Source organism: Gracilinanus agilis, chromosome 2 (assembly GCF_016433145.1).
Source record: "Gracilinanus agilis isolate LMUSP501 chromosome 2, AgileGrace, whole genome shotgun sequence".
NCBI classification, from domain to species: Eukaryota; Metazoa; Chordata; class Mammalia; order Didelphimorphia; family Didelphidae; genus Gracilinanus; species Gracilinanus agilis.
Genome location: NC_058131.1, coordinates 669,528,360 through 669,550,531, shown reverse-complemented (window position 1 = coordinate 669,550,531; position 22,172 = coordinate 669,528,360). Strand labels below are relative to the sequence as shown.

At 40.8% G+C, this 22,172-nt stretch overlaps 1 protein-coding gene across 1 annotated transcript in view; it reads right to left on the bottom strand.

Moving 5' to 3' along the window:
• The window catches only part of DUSP29 (dual specificity phosphatase 29), a 52,366-nt gene that overhangs the window by 16,322 nt on the left and 13,872 nt on the right, over nt 1–22,172 (bottom strand). The window contains exons 2-3 of the mRNA XM_044662800.1: nt 19,790–19,908; nt 18,414–18,625 (exon numbers count right to left, since the gene is read on the bottom strand). Of these exons, the coding sequence (XP_044518735.1) occupies nt 18,414–18,625; nt 19,790–19,908 (331 nt within the window). The remainder of the gene's footprint in view (nt 1–18,413; nt 18,626–19,789; nt 19,909–22,172) is intronic.

The window sequence follows — 22,172 nt, the reverse complement described above, 5'->3', positions numbered from 1 at the left end:
GAGACCTCTCATGAAGTACATGTTTATAATTTAAGAACAAAACATGTCAATAAAACTTGTTTTTAAATTCAGGAGATGGGTAAGAATAAGGGAGAGAAAAGAATCAGTGACGACCTTGAGGTTTCGAACGTAGGTCCAGGATGGTGGAACCCTTCAAAGAAACAGGGAAGTTTGGAAGAGGAGGAGGTTACAAGGAAGGAAGAGATAGTGAGTGCCATATTGGAAATGCCGAGTTTAAGTGCATAGAGGAAATCTAGCTGGAGATCTCTAGGAGGCATTTGGCATTGTGTGATGGGAGCCCAGGAGAGATATTAGGGCTCAATATGTAGTCTGGGACTCATCTATGTAGAAATGATATTGAGCTCATGGGAGAAGAGATCACTACAAGAATGAATGTAGGGAAAACAGATGGTCAAGGACAGAACATTATGGGACACCCAGGGTCAAGGGACAGGATATGGGTGATAATTCAGCAAAGGCAACTGAGTTGCCTCTCCTTGCACCAAGTAGGCATTGGACAAATTTTATTGAATTGAATTGAATTGAGTTGAGCCCTTCTTAGCTCTCCCAGGACTCACTTATTTTCACAAAGAAGAGACTGAGAAACAACAAAAACTCTCGAAGGTCCCTCCCTAGCCAGAGAGGAATCTTCTCTCCAAAAAAACAGTCCAAAATCAGTAGTCAACTCAGTCTTTGCTTGAAGACCTCTAATAAGGGAGATAGTAGCCCATTCTACTTTGGGATAACCTAATTGTTAGGAGGCACGTGGGTGGCATAGCGGATAGAGTGCCAACCCTGTAGTCAGAAAGACCTGAGCTCAATTGTAGTCTCAGATACTTAATAACTGTGTGACTCTCTTTGCCTCAATTTCTTCATCTGTAAAATGAACTGGAAAAGGAATGGCAAACCACTTCAATATCTTTGCTGAGAAAAACCCAAATGAGCTTATATGTAGTCAGAAATAACCGATCAACAGCAATTGCTGGGAAATTTTCTTTTATATTAAGGCTTAGTCTGTCTTTCTGCCCCTTCTCTCCATTGCTCCTAGTTATCTTTCCTTGGGCAAAGAATTCTAATCTCTTCCTCATGAGACCAAAGTCTTCTCTTTTCTAGTCCAATATCCCACCCAAATTCCTTCAACCAAACAATGTGGCATCATCACCAATTTCTTCTCCTTACTGATTTATTTTTCTATATGTATTTCTTCTTGTTAATATCTATCCTAAAATGTAGTAAAAATAAAACAGAATATTTCAGATATGATCTGACCAGGGAAGAATATAAAGGAACTATCACCTTCTTTGTCTAGGGTCCTATGCCTCTCTTAATGTAGCCTAAGCTCACATTAGCTTTTGGGGGTGCCATGTTACACTATTATTGAATAATATTGAACTTGTAGTCCACTGCAACCTTCAGATTTTTTCTTTTTTAATTTCTTTTTTTAACGAAGAAAAATTCGTTTTCTTTTCCTCCTACTTCCCACCCACTGGAAGAAGAAAAAACCAAATCAGTTGTTAACAAATATGCTCGGTCAAACAAACAACTCTCCACATTGTCCATGTCCAAAAAATGTGTTTTAATCTGTGCTGAGTCCCTCCTGTCTCGGTCAGGAGGTGGATAGGATGTTTCATTATGGATTCTCTGGAATTGTGGTTGGTCAACCAGATCTTTTTCACATGAACTATTATAGTCTAGCCAACTTGGACTTGTGAAACTGATTTTTGGAACGGGTCTTTGGATTTATCTCTACTCAATTTCATCTTATTTTTTTTCTAGGAAAGCTTTCTTCTAATCAGCACTGGCATAAACTAGAAAAGACCATTATATTTGGATAGGACTTTTTCTCACATTTCATTCACTTTCTTTTTTAAAGACCTCCTGTAGCTTTTTGGATTCTGATTATTCAAACCATCTTCTCATTTCCCAAAGTGACTCATCTGTAAAATGGAACTGGCCATAAACATGTTGTTCCTTTCTTTAAGGGGAAAAACATTTAGATTCCTAGCGCCCCATCTTTCCAACTAGTCTCTATTTTAGATATTAAGTTCTACCAGTTTTCTGGAAGATTATTTTCTCTCCTAATTTTTTATGTGTTCTGAGATTCTGTTTCCTGTACAAATTGCACTTTATTAAATACTATCCTATTCTTTAACATTGCATTATCTGCAGGAGAAGGAGGAAGAGGAGGAAAAGGATAAGAAGGAGAAAGAATTAATTTTGAAATTTAAAGGTAGCCATTGATTCTATAGCTTTTAGCTTGGGTCAAGTTTTGCCTTGACATGGAAATGACATTCTTGGGATCATAGAGTTTGACCTACAAAAGATCTTAGAAAGGCCATCCAGTCCACTCCCCACTCCTTTTATAAATGAGAATCGCAGCCCAAAGAGCATAATTTATACAAGGTTAAATAGGCTTATAAAGAAAGGGGCTGAGATTCAAGACTAACTTTTCACAGTACCACACTTCCTCTCTCTCTCCTACGCCAATGGATTTCTGTTCCCCTCTAGCACTTATTCTGCTAATGATCTTCTGATTTGAGGGTATCCTCTAAAAGTCCAGGAGTGGAAATCAGGGCATCGAGGTTTAGCGATACCTTTAACATGTTATGTGGCATCAGGCCAGTCCCCAAACTTCACCTTCCTCACGTCAGCTGGGTTCAGTGCTCCCTGGCTGATTAATCTCATTGACCTCCTGATCCAGTTGGAATGAAATAGATGAGAAAGGTCTTTCAGCTGAAAAAGCTCTGCACGGCTGCTTAGAATTAGCACTGGTTTTGTTATAATAATAAGGATAATCCTCTGCTTTATCTCAAAGAGAGAAGCTGGCAGTCCTCATCCTTTGAGATTATGCTGTCAGTAGCCTCTAGGGTGATGGGTGGTCCAGAAGACAACTGATATCCAGGCTACCTTTTCCCTCTTCTCAGGCTCCACCAACACTCATCAGTGAATAGGTGCAAGAGAGGAAAGAAGGCACATTCAGAAGAATTAGGCTTTAAGAAATGATCGTTTAGAAAACAGTAAACTCATGTTTTGAGTCCCGTGAAGGGAAACAAGGAAAAAGGCTTTGTCCCCGGTGACTTTCATCCACAAGGAGTAATACTGACCGTTGCGGTGTTGTTAGGATTCTCTAGGCTGCCTCTTGTGGAAAAAGGTTTCAAGGTAGGATTTGAGCCATGGCACGAGAGGTGGAAGGAGGCGTACAAAAGCCAGTTAGAAGGGAGATAAGTCTGCTGACATTCTCAGGCTGATGGCACCATATAAGTATAACAACTAAGGTAGAGCCATATCGACCACCAACCTCAGAGCCCAAAGTGTCTGTAATTCAAGCTTTTGACTTCCTACTAAGTTAAACATCAGGGTATTAAGGGCTCCACATTTTTGCACATGCACATGTGCTTACACACAAGGGCACATATTTTTGCTCCCTTAAAATGGCTCATATTCAAGCACCATCCCAAAGTAAAGATTTGGGGGGATTGGGAGTTTGAGAGAAAACTCATCTCCTTTTGCTATTCCCATTCATTTCAAATTGATTCGTTTTTGTTTCTCTGCTAATGAGTAAACCAGGGCAAATAGAAGTGCCAAAGCTGGAATAAAGAGGACCTGAGTTCAAATCCAGCCTTAGACACTAGCTATGTGACTCTGGGTTAGTTGCTTTACCCCATTTCTCTCAGCTTCCTCATCTATGAAATGAGCTAGAGAAGAAAAGGCAAACCACTCTAGCATCTTTGCCAAGAAAACCCCAAACAGGATCACAAAGAGTACAATAGGACTGAAAGGACAAGAAGAAGTGAACCAAAAAGTAGCCTGGACCCAAGTACTTTGATGTCTCCTCCTCTCTCCAAATGGGCTCTCTTTATTCCTTTTGTCTCTATCACACTTAAATTTCCTATTTCCCATTGATCTGCACAATTCTCCTTCTCTGCATATGGCAAAGGAATTATGATTTGGACATCTTGTCTGGGTGAGAAGGGAAGACAGAGGAAAGAGAAAGAAGCTTTCCTAAAAGGGAGGTCAACAAAGAGACAGTCATCAGGGTAAGAGATGTGGCTCATTTCTCTGAGAGCATTGCAGTTCTCCCATGAGCCAAAAAGCCAGGACTTGGGAAGAGTCAGAATTGGAGCAAAAAAAACCAACCCAAAACAACAACAAAAAAAGATAACCATCTCCATTATGGGAGCACAGCTTTGAAACTCTCTCCTGCTGCCCTGCTTGGTAAATCAGTGTCCATAAACTCACCTAACCTGCTATCTCTAGCCAACCCTAGACCAGACCAAACATTGTAATTCAGCCCAACAATCTTCTCAGTGTTAGCCATTTCCCTGCTGCTCCTCTTGCTCTGAGAGCTATAATCCAATCAAGACACCACTGTTTTTTGGAAAGAATATGCCAGTTGACTCCCACTCACCATTTTCAGAGCTGAAACCCTCCCTTGGCCCCCAGGCTCTTATTTGAGTTGTCTCTCTTTATTGGAATATAAACTCATTAAGAGCAGAGATTATCTCACTTTCATATTTTTATTCAATGTGTTTAACATAGTTCTTGGTGCAAAGCAAGTGTTTAATAAATATTTATCTTTCACTCATTCATTCATTTTTGGAAGGGATCGTAGAGGTTATCTGTTCCAACTTCTCATTTTACAGATGAGCAAAAGGAGGTCCAAGAGATGGAATGACTTGCCCAAGGCAGAAAGTAGCAGAGCTGGGATTTGAACCCAGACATTGGATTCCAGATCCAGTGCTCTCTTCACTGCTCTATGCTGACTCCCTGATCCTGAGAGGCATTCTCCCTTTAGAAGAGAAGAGGAGATTTAGCAATGATCAGCATTCAGTCAAACCTCATTAATGGGGGCTTTGGAATTTGTGAAAAAAAAAAATCACAAAATCCAGGCTGGGCCAATAATTCCATTTAAGTATTACCAATAAACAAAAAGTCTAGCTAAGCTGAATGAACAAGATTGGAGGGAAACTGTTAAAATTAACTAAAAAAAAAACACAGTTTTCAAACACTTCTGAAAGCACAAATTGATGGGCTAATTACAAATCATTCTTACCTAATTATTATTAAAGTCAAGCCCTGGACCTCCAGAAGGCAAACTCTTTGTTCATCTAATCTGAGTTACTGGAAAGTAATTAAACTTGATTTCTTTGAGAGTATACTCTGAAATTCAATCTTTTGACTAATTCAGACTGGCCTCACTAAATATTCTTAATTAATGTGCTTTGGCTATAAATTGATCATCAAATTGAATCACCATAAAGACAGGCCAATCTGAATTAGCTCTTTTTATTAATTCAGTTAACTGAGTAATGAACAAATATTGGCTTGATTATCTGCCATGGAGACCCATCCTGTAATTCTGAAATGGATTAAAAGAATATCTTAAGAGCAGCTTTTTTTTCAGAGGAAAGAGGGGGCTGGGAAGGACTGATCCCCCTTGATTGAGACTGGAATTGGCAAGCCCAGACCCTCCCTATGAGGTAAGGGATTTGAGTCACCAAGCACCTACTGTTCAATAAATGTTTGAAAAAAAGGGATTCCAGATCTTTTCACCTTTATATGAAGGATGCCTAGCACTCATTCCTTCCTGTGAATAAGTGAATGAACTTGAAATCAACAGGCAGGAGTGGGGAAGGGGTGACAGGAACTACAGCTGTTTTGCCTCAAAATACCTGGCACCTATTTACCTTCATCATGAGGAAGCAATTATGTAATTGACATCAAAATGTGAGACCATTTCCTGCTTCTCCAGGGGTTTCTTTGGAAGGCTCAGGTCAGAAAGTATCTGGGAAAGGGAAGGAATATAGATTGGAGCAAGTTTGGAAAGAGAATTTTCTGTTACTTTCCTCTGGGTTGAATATATTTGTGAATGGAGTAGATGGGTTGGGGAAGGATGGGATTAAGCATTTAATAAGTGCCTAACTCTGTGCTAGAAACTAGGCTAAATAAGCCCTTTAAAATATTCTCTCATTTAATCCTCACAACAATCCTGGGAAGTAGATGTTATAATGATCTCCATTTTACAGTTAAGGAAAGGGAGACCGAGAGTGGTTAAATGATTTGCCCAGAATCACATGGTTGGTAAAAGTCTGAGGCTGGATTTGAACTTCCCCAACTCTGAATCCAAGCTCAGCACTCTATCCATTTATTTATTCATTTGTTCAATAAACATCTATTGAGCACTTTTTATGTGCCAGGCACCTTGCCAAGTGCTGAAGGTACAAAAAAGAGACAAAAGATAGTCCTTGCCCTGAAGGAACTTGAGTCGAATGGGGGGACAACATGCAAACAAATGTATATATAAAAATGTATAAAAACCTAATCTTTAGAAGCTTCTTTGGGCTCCTAAAGGAGCCACTAACCCCCCAAATCAATCTCTTTGCTGGATCTTTCCCTCTGAGTATTCAACTTCTGAACATTCTACTAAGAGAAGGTTTTGTGAGAAAATATGGCTTTTAGGAGGTGCTAGGATATCAAGACCTGGAGTCAGGAAACTCTGGGTTCAAACTTCCTAGCTGTGGGACCCTGTCATTTAATCCCAACTGCCTAGCCCTTACCACCCTTCTGCCTAGGAATAGATACCTAGTGCTGATTCTAAGACAGAAGGCAAGAACTTGGAAAAAAAAAAAAAAAAGAAAAGTGTGGCTGTTGCTCTCCATGAATAATACCTTCACACCTTAGAGATGAAATAACACTACAGATGCATTTTGAATTTCACCTTCATAACTTAAGGGAAATTCTAGCATCCAAGATTTAAAGCTGGAAGAGACTGAAAGATCACTGGCTTCTCTTTCATACCTCACCCGCTAACTCTAGGTATGACTTCGAGACTCCCTTCTGGACACTCTCTCTGCCTCTTGGTGACCTCATCAGTTTCTAAGGGGTTAGTTATCTTCTCTTTGCAGATGACACCAGATCCCAGCCCCTCATCATCAAACGCCTCTGAGACATTTCAAGATGGATGTTCCAAAGGCACCTCAAGCTCCACATGTCTGAAACAGAACTCATTGTCTTCTCCCCCAGAATCCAGCCCTCTTCCGAACTTCTCCCTTCTCCATTCATCCTGAAAACCATCTCTTATAGCAAAGAATTAAAAAAGAGAGAGAAGAAAAAGGGAAAACATCAGCAAATTAATCAATACGTACCCCCTCCCCCAAAATCCAACAGTTTCACACCCATGAACTGCTCCACCTCTACAAAGAAGAGGAGGAAAATGTTGCCTTGTATCTCTTTTTTTGTTCTTGTTCTTTATAACGTTATGTATCTCTTGTGTCTCTTCTTTTGTTCTGGTTCTTTATAATTTTATGACTTTTATTTTTTTGTTCAATAGCTTAAATTTACGTATTGCTTTTAAGTTGGGCTTTTACATAGCTAATCAGGGTTTCATGTATGTCCAGACCACCTACAAATGACCTCACTAAATGTTCTTTCCATTTACATCATAGTCATTATGTACCTTGTTATCCCGGTGCTCCTTCCTTCAATTTACCTTAAATCATCTAGGTACACCAAGGACATTTCTTCCCCCCAAAAAAAACCACCAGCATCCTTTCAATTGCCCAGTTTCACAATCGAGTCACCCATAACTCTTCACTCTCCCTCCCCATACCTACATCCAAACAGCTGACAATTCTATCACCATATTTTTTGCATCCATCCGCTGCTCTTCTTTACTCTCTAGCCCCTGCATGCCACTCTAGGCCAGGACCTCATCACCCTTCGAATGGGCTCTTGCGGTGGCTTCTTATGTGGACTCCCTATCCCAAGGCTTTTCCCTCTCCAGTTCATCCTCTATAAGGCATCTTCAAAGTAATTTTCCTGAAGTCTTAGGATACTAGAATCAAAGGGTAAGTGATTCATTCAGGGTCGTATAGGGAGGAAAGGCAGAGCCCAGATTTGAAGGGTCTTCAGTACCCTTCCCATTGCATCATGCTGCCTCAACAGGTCTTCCCTTGTCTATTTGCTCTAAGGCTCAACGTTTGGGATCAAATGCAAAGTAATTTCTCTATTTAGCATTTAAAGCCCTTCAGAAAGGGAGGGAAGGAGACAAGTTTGATTATATAACTTTGGAAAACTTATGGGGGGATTTATTATATGTAATTGTTAAAAATTTAATAAAAAATAAAAAATTAAAATTAAAAATAAAGCCCTTCACAACCAGTCTCTAGTGGACTTCCCCAGGCCTAGTATTTCCTACCCCCCTTCACTCACTACTCAGTTATTTTATTTTTTTTACCTTCCATCTTAGGCAAAAGAGTGGTAAGGACTGGGCAGTGGGAGTTTAGTGACTGGCTTAGGATCATATAACTAGGAAGTATCTGGGGTCATATTTGAACCCAAGACCTCCTATCTCTAGGTCTGCAATCCACTGAGCCACCCTACAACTCAGTTTAGCAAAATTGGCCTTCTTGCTATTTCTCACAAACGTTCTTCCACCTTCCAAACTTGTACAGGTCCACTCCGGTGCCTGGGAATATACTCCGTCTTCATCTTCTCCAGGGAGAATCCCTAATTTCCACCCAAGTTCAGCAAGCACAATCTTCTCCACAAAGATTCTGACTCACTGTTAATGCCATCCCCCTCCAAATTACCTTTTTTGGTATATGTTTTATATATATATGACATGAACCTTCTAGAATGCAAATTCTCTAAGGGCAGGGACTGTTTAATTTTTGTCTTTTCCTCAGGACCTTACTCAGCACTGGGCAAATAGTAGGTGCTTAAGTAGATGCTTAAGAAAAGATGTTTGATTAATCTAATTCCAGTCCTTCATTGGAAGCAGAGAAGTGACTCACCTAAGGTCACCTAAGGGAGGAAGTAAAAAAGCTGGAATTCAGGGAGGTCCTCTGCTTTGATCTAAGGTTCATCACATCCCTGAGCAGTAACAAAATCTCAAACATCATAGAAAACACTCTTGGTAGAGCCAACAGAATGGGGATTGACAAAGCTATTTCCTAGCAGAGCTACCAAGATGTTCTGAGAAGCCATTGGTATTGGCTCCAGGGACCAGGAATGACTTCCATCTTCATGGTGTTCCTGTTCATTGAGGGAAGAGCTACAGGAGAGTGATAAAAGTACAGTCTTAGTGTCCCAAGTGCCAAGTTCAAATCCCATTCTCCCCTGTATAACCTTAGGCAAGTCCCTTAAACTCTCTGAACCTCGGTTTCCTCATCTGTAAAATGAAAGGATGCTGGAACTCTGGCATCTGGTGATTGTGGTTTTCTCCAGGGCTCCTCTTGGCTGCCTTGCTGACTTCGGGGGGCCCAGCACTTTTAAAGTCTTTGGGGCTTTTAGTGAAAGAAAAAATTCCTATCTGAGCTGGGAAAAAAAACCACACACACACACACATTAAACTCGAAGCTTTCATTAATCAGGACCTGACAGAGCCAAAGCAGAGCTTTCTTTGCCTCTGGGCAACATCTGCAGTTAAAACCAGGAAACAAAAGGATGGAGGAGCCCAGGCAGGCTTGTTGGCAGCCTCTGCCGCATTATGACCACCGTATGTAGGGTTTCATAGGCAACATAATTAATTGCCATTTCAATAAACATTTGCAAATCCTGTTAACCTTATTAAGTGTTTGGAGTAGGAGTGAAACCTGAGCATATTTCCAGAGATAGGGAACAAACGGAGAGGCCCAGTGAATTTATGTCCAGCTCAAAGAAGCCATGTTGCTAAGTTCTTTCTGCATGTATCATGGCAAAGATATAAAACCCACCTGACATCTGTAGCCTTCGCCTTGGCAGTTCTCCATAACTAAATAATGTATGTGTTTCTTTCTATCCGATACAGCCAGGAAAACTGTAATGAACTGAAAAGACGATGCGAAGTTTCCCTGGTTGGCTATAAGAAAGGGGCAGCTCATTACACCCGACTCTGTACCATGGTAGGATAGCAGTGTCAGAGCTGTCGCTAGGGCAGAATAAGCGGAGATTTTCTCCAGAGTGTAAAAAATTAGAGGGTGCTAACGGTACTTGCCAACCACTTTCAAAAGAGTAGAAAGAATGGAGCTGATCCATCTGCCATTTAGCGAATCTGATCTGAGCCCCCTTCTAGCAGCTCGTGTCCAGGCCAGATCCTTTCTGTGCTATCCCCTCTTCACTGTGTGTTCCCTCCAGCCACCTCAAAAACTGTTGGTTCTAATTCTGAGGGACAGGAACTTTCTAATATCTGGTATGTCTGTAGATCACTGTGCGATAACCACGCGAGGTCTCGCTAATATCCAGTCTATAATAATCCCTGGTGTCTTCTTTATGACGTGCTCCTCTAAAGAGCTAGACGATTCCAAGAGCACTTTGGACTATCCATCACGCAAGATCACAAACCAAGTAGAACGTTGATGGATATTCGAATTCCACACTGAGAAAACCCTCCACAGATCTCAAGTCTTCATCTTATTGACACTTAGCCTCTGCATTCAGAAACTAGAGAAATGTTTTTGTCAGAGTCAAAGGTTTTGTGTAGTCTTTGGCTCTCAATAAAAAGAAAAAAAAAGTCTTCAAATTATTTTATTTTCTCCTAAATCCATTTTACCTTTATGTATACCAGACCGTCTATGAGGTTTTGTTGTTGTTCAGTTGTGTCTGACTCGTTTGTGATCCCATTTGAGGTTTTCTTGGCAAAGATACTGGAATGGTTTACCATTTCCTTCTCCAGCTGTTTTACAGATGAGGAAACTGAGGCAAACAGGGCTAACTGACTTGCTCAGGGTCACACAGCTAGTTAGTTCTAAAGCCAGATTTGAACTGAGGTCTTTTCCTGATTTCAGCTCTGGTCCTCTATCCACTGTACAATCTAGTTGCCCATCTATGAGGCAAGGCCAGTATTATCCCCTGCTTCGTCAATGTGGAGACAGGGGGCCAAATTATCTGAAAGAACACTGTATTTGGTTTTAAAGGTCAAGGGTTCAAATCCCATCTTTGCTACTTACTACAGTGTGATTTTAGGCAGGTTTCAACTTCTCAAGGCCATCATATCCTCATCCATAAAACGAAGGGGTTGGATTTGGTGATCTCTGACGTCTCTTGCAATTCTATATCTCTGACCTAACTTAACTATCTAGCTCATGGAGGAGTCAAGGTTAATCTCTGAGCCTCCTGACTCCTTCACCCAGTACTTTGCCACATCTTCTCCAAAACGGATTTAAATCTTTGCTGAAAATGACAAGAAAGAGACTTGAAGACCCAGAGCTGAGAACCAATTTGATTAACCTTTAGGAAAATCCAATTCAGGAACTTAGCCACGCAGGGCACATCTTTGTTTTTGCTATTTAAGAACATAAGGATTGCCATCCTGAGTCAGATTGGGAATACAACCAACTGCAGTTTGTGAAAGGGCTGCCTTTTTGAATGTCAAACTCAGAAAGTCAGAATGGTTTCCTAACTTGTCCAATTTTCTGTTAACATCCAAGATCTTGAAATGTTTTTAGGAAGAATAATGATCTCCACTCAGAGCCAGCCAAACTTAGCAGTTCCAATATCTGGAGTAAATTCAGCTGAGGGGAAAAACCTTTAGTAGTAAGGCCTCACGAACAAGACAACAAAGATGGTGCCCCAGGGAAGGGAGACCAGCCGCTCTGAACAGTGATCCCAGGACATCACTGGTGTAGGAAGAATCAGGGTAAAGCTGGATTAGGGAGAAGCTCACCTGGGATGTGGAGGTAGTTACGTATTATTATTTAGTTATTATTGGTAAATGCCAGATATTTTTAGTTGCTGAAGTCTAGACGTGCCCTCTACATTTTAGCACCCTGGAGCAAAGCTCTCACTGTTCTACCCTAGTTATAGATCTAAATCAATCAATAAACATTTACTGAACACCTACTACGGGTACCACTTCCACATCATGGCAGTTAGGGGCTCTCTGAAAAATCCACATAAAAATTTTTGGCTTTCTCTTTGTACCAGAGAAGAAGTCTGCATTTTTTCTTTTTCTTTGATGGGGTGTTTACAGTGCCTTATTGTGAATTTTGGGTTAAATATTTGGTCATAGGTTCTGTGTAGGTCGATGTTAAGATATCTCTACATTTCTACTTTGTATGTTGTCTGCTTCACCTCTTTTTATCCTTTTTGCAAACTTTAGCTTTTTACTTATTTTAACTTTTAAAAAGATCATGTATATTTATGGTACTAAAGATAAAATATGTTGGCATTATACAATATTATGAATATATTTTGTGCATTTTTGAGTTTCTAAGCTTTTTCTGTATCGTCTGCAGTTTTTGCAAAGCTCCCCCAAATTTCCACTTAACTTCTTATATCCACCACAATATATTGAAACTGCAATGGGGAAAGTCCCAATGTGGATGAGATTCTTGTAAATGCCAAACATTGTCCTAGGTATTGTATTCACTATCAATTTTTCATTTCTCTAAATAAAATTGAATCTAGATGGACCATTGCTCTTAAGCTGCCCCCTCCTGGACAATTTTTATTTGGTAACAAATGATAAATTCATTAAATATGCCTTACGCATATCCACCTGGCTTGTGGGAAAGACCAAGGTGGAGTTATGGCAATGTAAGATGCATGCAAGTCTCAACTATCCATGGTTCTATAAGAATACATCTTTCTAGAGGGCAACTAGATAGCACAGTAGATAGACAGACCTAGAGATGGGAAGTCCTGGGTTCAAATCTGTCCTCAGACACTTCCTAGTTGGGTCTAAGACTAGTTGGGTCTAAGTGACTGGGCAAGTCACTTAATCTCCATTGCCTTGCCCTTACCACTCTTTTGCCTTACATCCAATACATAGTATTTATTCTAAGATGGAAGGTGAGGGTTTAAAAAAAAAAGAAGAAGAAGAAGAATATGTCTTTCTACTCTATTGCAGGTAGAGTAGAAGCTTGGAGCTCTCTTAGTCTTGGTAAAAATAAGAATAATTGCAATAGACATTTCTGCCATATTTTAAAGTTTGCATAGTTTCATGGTCTGAAAGTAACTGTGCTTAGAGCCAATTTGGAACAACATAGGAACAGCCCATGGGGCACAATGACCAAAGCTGCTATTGCATTGGATGGAGGGAAGCCCAAAGGCTGACTCTCCTTTTCTCCCCATCCCTACTTGGAGTTACGGGGGAAGGTAAGCCCTGGGTGGTAAGGGAGAAGGCAAAGGCTAGTTGATAAGTCAGGGAGATGGCAGCTATAGGCGTAACTAAGATTATTTTTTGTGGTCCACACCATTTTGGTTCTAACACTGATCTTCTTGTGAAATTTCTGATATAGACTTTATGTCCAGGTTGATAATCATGTAGGCTAAAGTCAAGTGGAACTCTTTGCTGTATTAAGGATAACTTTTGCAATTCATCTAATCTCTCTTTCAATAAGGAATCATTTTCTTTTCTTTTTTTTTTTCTGTGCAGTAATGTTTCAGAATCTTATGCCTTTCTATTAGAAGATATACTGTAGCCTGGTGATAAATCTACTTCCTGTAAAATGGATGCCTCCATGCACACTTCCTTCTTGATGTCCGATTCTGCCCCTCCCACTTCTTGTTTGGTTTCTGTGCCTAGAGTACAAAATGGCTTCTCTTGGAATCCTGTTTGAGTTCTATCAGCTTCTCCCTCTACCCCAGGGCTTTGTAAATCTCCTTCCATGGTTCCAGGGAAAGGACTAGGTCTATTTTCTTTCCCTCTTGCCAGGACTTAAGGTCTCAGCCCTGTGTATGGGGTATTTTTGAAGTTATAGGTGTCTGTTATCACAATTGTCTCTGTGAGCCTCAATTTCAAAGTGCCATCCATTTTTTCAAATTTTTCTCTTGCTGGCCACTTTGAAACTAAGGGACTCGCTACATTGTTTCTAGGCTTGAAACGCCTAGCCTCGGGATTTGGGCAGAAATGTATCCCTCTTTCTGTTGTTATGATGCTCTCAGAGCTAGGGTTTGAGTCTGCAACAGTGTTTCTCTCTCGTCCTCCATTTGGTATCCGGTGTCAATCTAGGTAAAGTTACTTCTTTCTCCCTGGCAAAAGCACTTCTCTTGGGGCTTGGCAATGTTACCAAGTCTTTCCCCTGAGCTTCTTACATTGTCCAACATAGCTATCGATTGGCTATTTGCCACAATGTTACCATGATCGGCTAGTTTAAAGTATAATCACTTGTAACCAGGCTCTTGTCAATTTCTTTCACTTCTTCCTTTGAAGTCTGTGAAAATTCAGTGCTTTCCACAAGAGAAGAATTTGTCCCCATAAATATGTCTATGCATTTCTCTCAATTCATTTTCCATCTCTATCTCAGCAGTGGACTTTTGTCTTTTCTCTAATGTGGTGTATTGCTTTCCCTCATCAATGTCTACCATTAATATTTGATCCTCATTCTTTCCTTTGAGCTGTTTGCTCTCTGTATTTGTATTTTTCCCTGATTGGTGTGTATTAAAGGTTAAACTTCATGCTGAATTTCTAGGCCTTGCTCCCATTTTCAAAAATTTTTCCATTTCATCTAGAGATGGTTTATCTGAGTTTTTACAATCATGTTGGCAGCAAGCCTGTGATTTTTGAGGTTTGCCTGCCCATTTGCTGTTTAGGTATGTTTTCTTGTAATTATCAGTTCTATCCTTATCAAAATCAATTTGTTTCCTAAATCTACATTGCTTAGTCAGGTGACCTGGTCTATTACATAAAAAGCATTTAGGAACTGAATTATTTGATTTCTTTTGATTGTAATAGGTATTTTTTTGGTCTATATTCCCTATTTTTAATGATTTGCAAAGTATAATTTTTGAACTCTTCTCTGTCTCATTCTCTCTTTGCTTCTTTCAATTCCCTTTTTAAATCTTGAATTGTCCTGTCTTTCTCTGAGTCCAGCTCATGTCTAATCTGTTGTTCTTTTTGCTTAGATTCATATCTATATGTAGCATGTTTCCTTATTTCCTCTAATGATAATTCTTCCCATTGTGGACAACTCTGTATAAAGTATACTTGAACTGGCACGCTAGTTCCCTTAATAAACTGCCACTTTATATGCGGTAAAGCTTCATCTGCCTGGTCTCTGTTGAATCCCAGATTTTCTGAATTTTCTATTAGTCTATCCAGGAACAAACTTGGGTGTTTGTCCTCAGCTTGCCTCATCCTTTCATACTTGTCCCACCCATTTGGTCTCTTCCCATGTATCTTGACCCCCTCTAGTAAGTATGTCCTGCATTTGATTAATTCTCTCATGTTTTCTGGTGAACTCAAGTCTATTTCTGCATGATCTCTTGGCCAGTCCATTAAATTCCTATTGGTTCTTGTTCCTTCAATGAATCTAGCCTTTTCACTTGGCGCAAAAAATTCATCGAGTATAAATTCCACGTCAGTGTATGAGGGGTTAAAAAGACTGAATGTGCGTTTTAATTCTTTTGCTGCCTTGTAAGGGGACAGAAAGAACTTGGGGAACCTCCTCTTTAAGACTTAAGTGAAAGCTTTGTATGTTTTTATGTTCACAGCTTCCCCATCAGCCCTAAATTGAGTTTGATCGATTATTGGGAACAAGGACACGGTGGCAGGTGCCATTGCTCCACTCTGTCTGTGAAGCTTCATGTATTTCAAATTCAGTCTGTGTACCAGCGTCTACCATATTTTCTTTGGGAGTCTGTTTTGTCTTTGGCTTGTATGTGCTTTCAATGATCTCTAGTTGCATGATGGTATGGTCATCTAGAGCCTGACCTAGTTTGATCTTGTTATTTATTTCAATCATCAGTCTCATTTGTCCTTTCATCAGTGTAATCACATCCCCATTGTCATTCTTGCCTTTGCCAAAAATTAGCTTGATTAGTTTTCTTAATGCCATCAATCCTTGGATTACTGTTACTAGAGCCACTACTATTGCTGGTAAGTATGATATAAACTCTGCCATTGTTATTGTCAAGTACTTATAAGTGTCATAGATTGTCAAAATTTTCATAAAGTAATCTGGAATTATACAGAACCATAACCTAATCACTCCTTGGGTAAAGGAGTACAGGAACATTGAGATGGTGGTTAAAACGAATGTTGCTCTAGCTAGACCCAATTCCTTTTGTTGTTTCAATTCTCTTTCCCTTTTTTGTTTAGGTTCTTTAGTCTGGCTAAGCCAAAAACTGTTATAAAAGAAGAGAGGTAATCTAGATACTACCACTATTAGGCTGGTTATTAGTAGTAGTAAACTGAGATATTAATCTGAGGAAGCTGTGGTTTGGTTCCCTAATGGCTGGTGTAGGGACACCCGAGTCCTGCCACCCAGCTGGATGATATAATAACTGCCCTTCTTTATAACAGTGCCCAGGCAGGATCCCTAAAGGTCAATGGATGGGTAACCCTTTCAGGTCCCACCTGGGGTTGATTGGTTATTAGTATTGGGCTCTATCAGCCTTGGATAACATTCATCTGACTGCGTTGCTCCCTCCCCAGAGTGGTGATGGAATAACTACTCCAGGAAGGTACTTAATAACTTTATCTATGTTGTTTAACAAGGGAAAGGAATGATCAGGAAAGGGTTGGGGAATGGGTGACCCTATCTTTAAAGCCATGAAAATAATCCCTCAGGATTGTAGGCTGTTCAGTAATGCTGGGCTCGTTCTTCACCTCCTCTGGCTCAGCCTGGCCACAGCCAAACCAGAGTAAGCAAACTGTTTGGATGATGCAAATACTGATGATGGTTTCTCTCAGCTTCTTACTGCTCATTGTTGTGCCAGTTCTACAGCATTCAGGAAATACCACCCTTTACCACCCTCTTCTTCTTCTCCTACCCACTTCCCGGATCCCCCTGCCCCGGGCCTCAGGATACCTAAATATCTAGAGATGGTTTATGTGCTATATCTAGGGGATTCAGAGAGAATCAGAGGATCCACAGGTCAATCAATGTTCAAGATCAAATGTCCAAGGCAAGAGTTTAGGCAAGGCTCAGCCAAGGCAAAGTCAACGTCCCAAAAGACAAGGGGCCCAAGGGGTCCCTGTCAGGGGCTGCCAGGGTATTTACATCCTTTCTGGCCAACTGCCTTTCCTCCTGTCCTCATGACCTCTGGGAACATTTTGATGTCCAACTGTCTTCACCTGTCAATCAAGGTGTGACTCTCAACCCCCAGAGTTTGAATATGACAGGGGGAAGGTAAGCCCTGGTGGTAAGGGAGAAGGCAAAGGATAGTTGATGGCAGCTGCTACCACCAGAGCGGGGAGAAAGCATCCTTCCTTTCCCCCTTGTACCCTGGGACAAAGCCACATTTCCCTCAGGCTACTTAGAGAATCTTTATATACATGATCTCATTTAAGCTACACATTGACCAGACTAGATATCATTATCTCTGTTTGGCTAATGAGGAAAATGCACCTTCAAGTGGTTAGGTGACTTTGTCCATGCACTTAATTATTAATTTATGTTATTATATATTAAATATTATAATTAAAATCAATATTGCCTTTGAACAACTCCTTCCCCCCTTGACCACCTGGCCCCCAGGGCCTGATGAAGCTAAGCTTTGATCCTCCCTCATCCCCATTTGGACCAGGCCCTCCCTGCTTTCTAAAACGAAAATTGGCTCATGTATATGGCAGGCTAACTGGCAGTATCTCAAAGAGAAAGAGGATTCCTTCAGGTCCAAAGACCTTTTGTGTGCAATATATCATTATTTGTACTAATTTGTCTAAGACACACAATCAAAGTCTGTAAACCAGAAGCAATGAAGTTAACATAAAATCTTTCCAGCCTCCTATAGGGACAAAAATACACACCGAAAAATTACTTTCAAAGAATAGTACCAAAAAGGGCTAGTCTCCCTTAAAAAGCCAGGAGTCCAGGGGCAGCTGGGTAGCTCAGTGGAGTGAGAGTCAGGCCTACAGACAGGAGGTCCTAGGTTCAAACCCGGCCTCAGCCACTTCCCAGCTGTGTGACCCTGGGCAAGTCACTTGACCCCCATTGCCCACCCTTACCAATCTTCCACCTATGAGACAATACACCGAAGTACAAGGGTTTAAAAAAAAAAAAAGCCAGGAGTCCTTAGGCAAGAGGGATGGTAACCTCTGTATGGGAAAGTAGACACTGGGGTGTAGAAATTCTTGGATGATGGGAGTTGTACCTTAATAGACCTCCAAAAGGGCAGGTAGTTGGCACAGTGGATAGAGCTCCAGATCTGGTGGGGAGGACCTGGGTTCAAATCTGGTCTCAGACCTTTCCTAACTGGGTGATCCAGAGCAAGTCACTTAATCCTATTTGCCTAGCCATTGCCCTTCTGTCTTAGAGTGGTTACTAAACAAAATAAGAGTTAAAAAAAAAAAAAAAAAAGACCTCCACCATGTTTACTAACATGCAAACTAATCTGCCTCTCCAAAGAATGGTTTTACAATCAAACAACCGAAAAAAAAAATGTTTCCTGCCTGCAAGTCTTGTTCTCAGAACCACTTAAGATGGATGAGTTTACTTTCTCCCATAGGCCTGGCGATAGTTGGAATGTGGGTTGGTCTTAACACTTACTCATCTCCAATGTAGAGTTTGGGCCAGACCTCATTGACATGAGTGTATTGGGGATTCCCCTTCCAAAAGAGGCGCTCCAGCTCAAAGGGTCCCGGTGTGATGTAATCTTCTTCTGGTTCTCCTTTGCCAGACCCATAGACCTTTTTCAGGTTGGTCTTTGACTGCCTCGAAGTCATCTTTTTGCTTGGAGATTTATTGGTTCTCTTCTCAGGCTATGGAGAGAAAAAGACAGGAATGGTGCTAACAAGGCACCCACTACTGGAAAACAGTTTTTTAGAAAAAATAAGGGACAAATTTGGGTGGAGGAAGCTGAATTTAAAAGTAGAAAAGGTTCCACCTCAACCTGATGTGCCCTATTTCTCACTCCACTGAAATCATTTAGGTTTGGGTCCAAGTAAATGAGGAAGGATATTGACGACAGTTGAACAGTGTTTTCTAAACATTCCAGGCTCCCTCTAGGAACAAGGGCATTAGAGATCTCATTTACATAATAGAATATAGGCTGAAATTTATACCAAAAACTAGAGAGGCCCAAATCCAAGAAACCTTAGAAGGTACCATCTCTCTCCAATTTTTATCTTTATTTTTGCTAATTCTTCAGATTGGAGGAGACTCTACTGCTTATCCCCAAAGTACCTGCTTATGAGTCTACAAAAAGAGCAAAATGGAAGGGAAATGTGATTCGTTTGTGCAAAAGACATTTTTTTTTTAACCCTTAACTTCTGTGTATTGGCTCCTTGGTGGACGAGTGGTAAGAGTGGGCAATGCTGGTCAAGCGACTTGCCCAGGGTCACACAACTGGGAAGTGTCTGAGGCCGGCTTTGAACCTAGGACCTCCCGTCTCTAGGCCTGACTCTCAATCCACTGAGCTACCCAGCTGCCCCCCAAAAGACATTTATTAAGTATCTTCTGTGTATGTCATTAACTCAAAAGTCTCCCCCACCCCCAGGACAATTCATCTAAGATATGTCTAAGTCATGCAAATTAGCACAAGCTCTAGTTCCAGAGTTGAAAGGAAATTAAATTGCGGGACCTTTTTTAATGACAGTTCATTCAGATTTCTGGCATGTTTTCTTTCTGAGATATTAGTAAATCATCTCCTCAGTTCCTGTGTTCCAAGGAAACAAAACCTGTTTTCAAACATCAAAACCTATTTAAATGTCCTTGACAAGAGTATGGATTCTGTTGTTTTATTTCCTATTTGACCTCAAATCACTTACCTTTTATGGATGTATAAAGATTCAACCAGCAAAATGAGGGTGTTGGATTAGACAATGTCTAAGATTCTTTTCAGTTTGAAATTCTATGTGTACTATGGTATACTGTCAATAATATTCCCAGAGAGTTGTTTCCCCAGTTAATCCATGGACCCTTACCCTGGTGGGATAGCAGGTCAGTCCCTCAGGCAGAATGCTTGGCTTCTGGGAATTGGGGTCCTTCACTGTGCAAGAACTAAGCTCTAGATGAGTAAGGAGCCCTTCCTTCAGCCATAAACCTTTGGAAAGAAAAGGAAAGTTCAGTTGAGGTTCCATAGTTTGTTGAGCATCAGTATTATATAGCAGGCACTGAAAAGGCATAATTAAAGGAGACTGGTAGGAAATAAGACTGGGGGGGGGGAGTAAGTTTGGGCTGTCTTGTTAAGGTCGTATACTCATGTTAAGAAAAATCAACTATAATCACTCTACTGCAAATATGAATAACATGGAAATGGGTTTTGAACAATGCTATATGTATAAACCAGTAGAACTGCTTGTCGGCTTTGGGGTGGGATATGGGGTGGGGAATTATGAATCATGTAACCATGGGAAAATATTCTAAATAAAGAAAAGGGAAAAAAAGAAATCTTTAAGAAAAAAAGAAAAATCAACTTTACAAGTACAGGATAAGAGAAGGGAGCTCAGTGTGAAGATTCATATGAAGAAATCTGGGGGAATTTAATGGATGACGTGCCCCCTTCTCATCGTGTGTACATTCCTTTGATAAAACTTGCTTGTTTTATTTTCTCTCTGCAGACTCCTATCATGCTGTATGGTATTTTGTTCTTCTCCTCCCGACCTTGCCAATTTACTCCTTTAACGCATCCACCAGCCTCCAGGGCTGGCACTAAATGGCCTTGGAAGTTCTCCTATTTCCCAAGTCATATATTAAAGAATATAGAACATGAGACCAGGACCAGGTTCCTGGACCTGGAACCCATATCCCAATAGGACCTCTCTACCTTCTCTCCTACACCAAGGTTATCTTTTGGGTCCTTCCCCAACAAGACTCCTCAGGCTCTTTCCCCTGGCAAAATACTTGGCATTCAAGGGAGATTGCCATCTTGCCTTGTATTGGACCTTGGAACACTGAACCTCACTCAAACAATATTATGCCAAATCAGTCCCTTCACCTCTCAGGGTTCTTAGCACTTCTCCAAAACTATAAGTTAAATTGATGGGGTGTTTCTTCATTTGGGTGTTGTTTATACACAGGATGTCACAAAAGTAGGAGTATTCCAAAATGCTTACGCTTTAATAGCTTTTAAACTGTACTAAGGCTTTTGGAACACCCTCTTGGATGAAATCACAGGTCCAGTCCTTATCCCTATCAGTTGAAAGGTAGACATATGAGCTGACCGTTATTGACATTCTCTCAGTCACTCTTTTTAGTGAGAGTTTTAATATTTAATATATTTAATAATGCATTTATTAATTATTATTAAATATAGATCGATATATTTAATAATAACATCTAGGATATTTTTTCCAGTGCTTTTCGTATCTTCCCTTTCATAGATATCTTGGGAATGGATGGCTCAGCAGGCACAGGATCATGCTGCCTTTAGCTGAGACTTTTGCTGTCTTTATTCTATCGAGTTCAGCTGCTTTCTCCATCTTGGTTCTCTTCAGTACTATTTCCATTTCTTTGGATAGCATGTCTGGAACTACATTGGGAATGTCTGACATCCTTTCAAACCCCCTCCTGACTACCATAGGAGACTTCTGAGGTACGTATTATTGAGGCAAGGAGGGTCTGGGGAGGATGGATTAAATGTCATTTCCCCCAAACCTCAGTCTCTTTCCCTTGCCAACATGACCCTCTTTGGGGTCGTGTCTCCCACTCTTCACTCTGCAAGAGGAGATGGGGGAAAAGGGGGGTCAGGGGAATGGAGAGAAGAGAAATTTCCCCATCCCAGTGACTGAAACGCTCAGCTTAATTTCCAGACAGAATAGGAAGTAATGTGGTTTAACCAAAACAGGATGGCATGCGATTGGAGCTCTGGAACTCATTACCATCAAGTGTGGGGATCTGAGGGGGAGGGGAGCAAATCTTGTAGCCATCCAGAAACCGCAGACCTACAATTCCAGCTTAAAAGCTGCTCTAAATGAATCCTACCAAGCAGCTCTAAAAACTCTGACTTCCAGAGTCAAAGGAAGGTTTCTTTCCTGAAACATGGCAAAAGTTAGAAAGGGAATCCATTGGTTTTGTTTGGTTTCCATAGATTAGTCCTATACTCCCAAAATGATCCGGAGAGCTCAGTCTTGTATGGTAATGGACAAGGATCATAAGAGAAAGACAGATGTCTGGAAAAAGCCTCAAGGTTGCTGTTATCTCTCTCACACAGCAGGGTTTAGTCTTAAGAAACCACACTGCAGCTTTAGGGCTGCTCTGTGAGTACACAGAATCAGTCTCTTTTCTCATTGACTTCTGTGGCCATGTTTTTCCCTTCTTGGAATTTCTCCTCTCCTTGGCATCATCCTCTCTCTGGTTCTGCTCCTG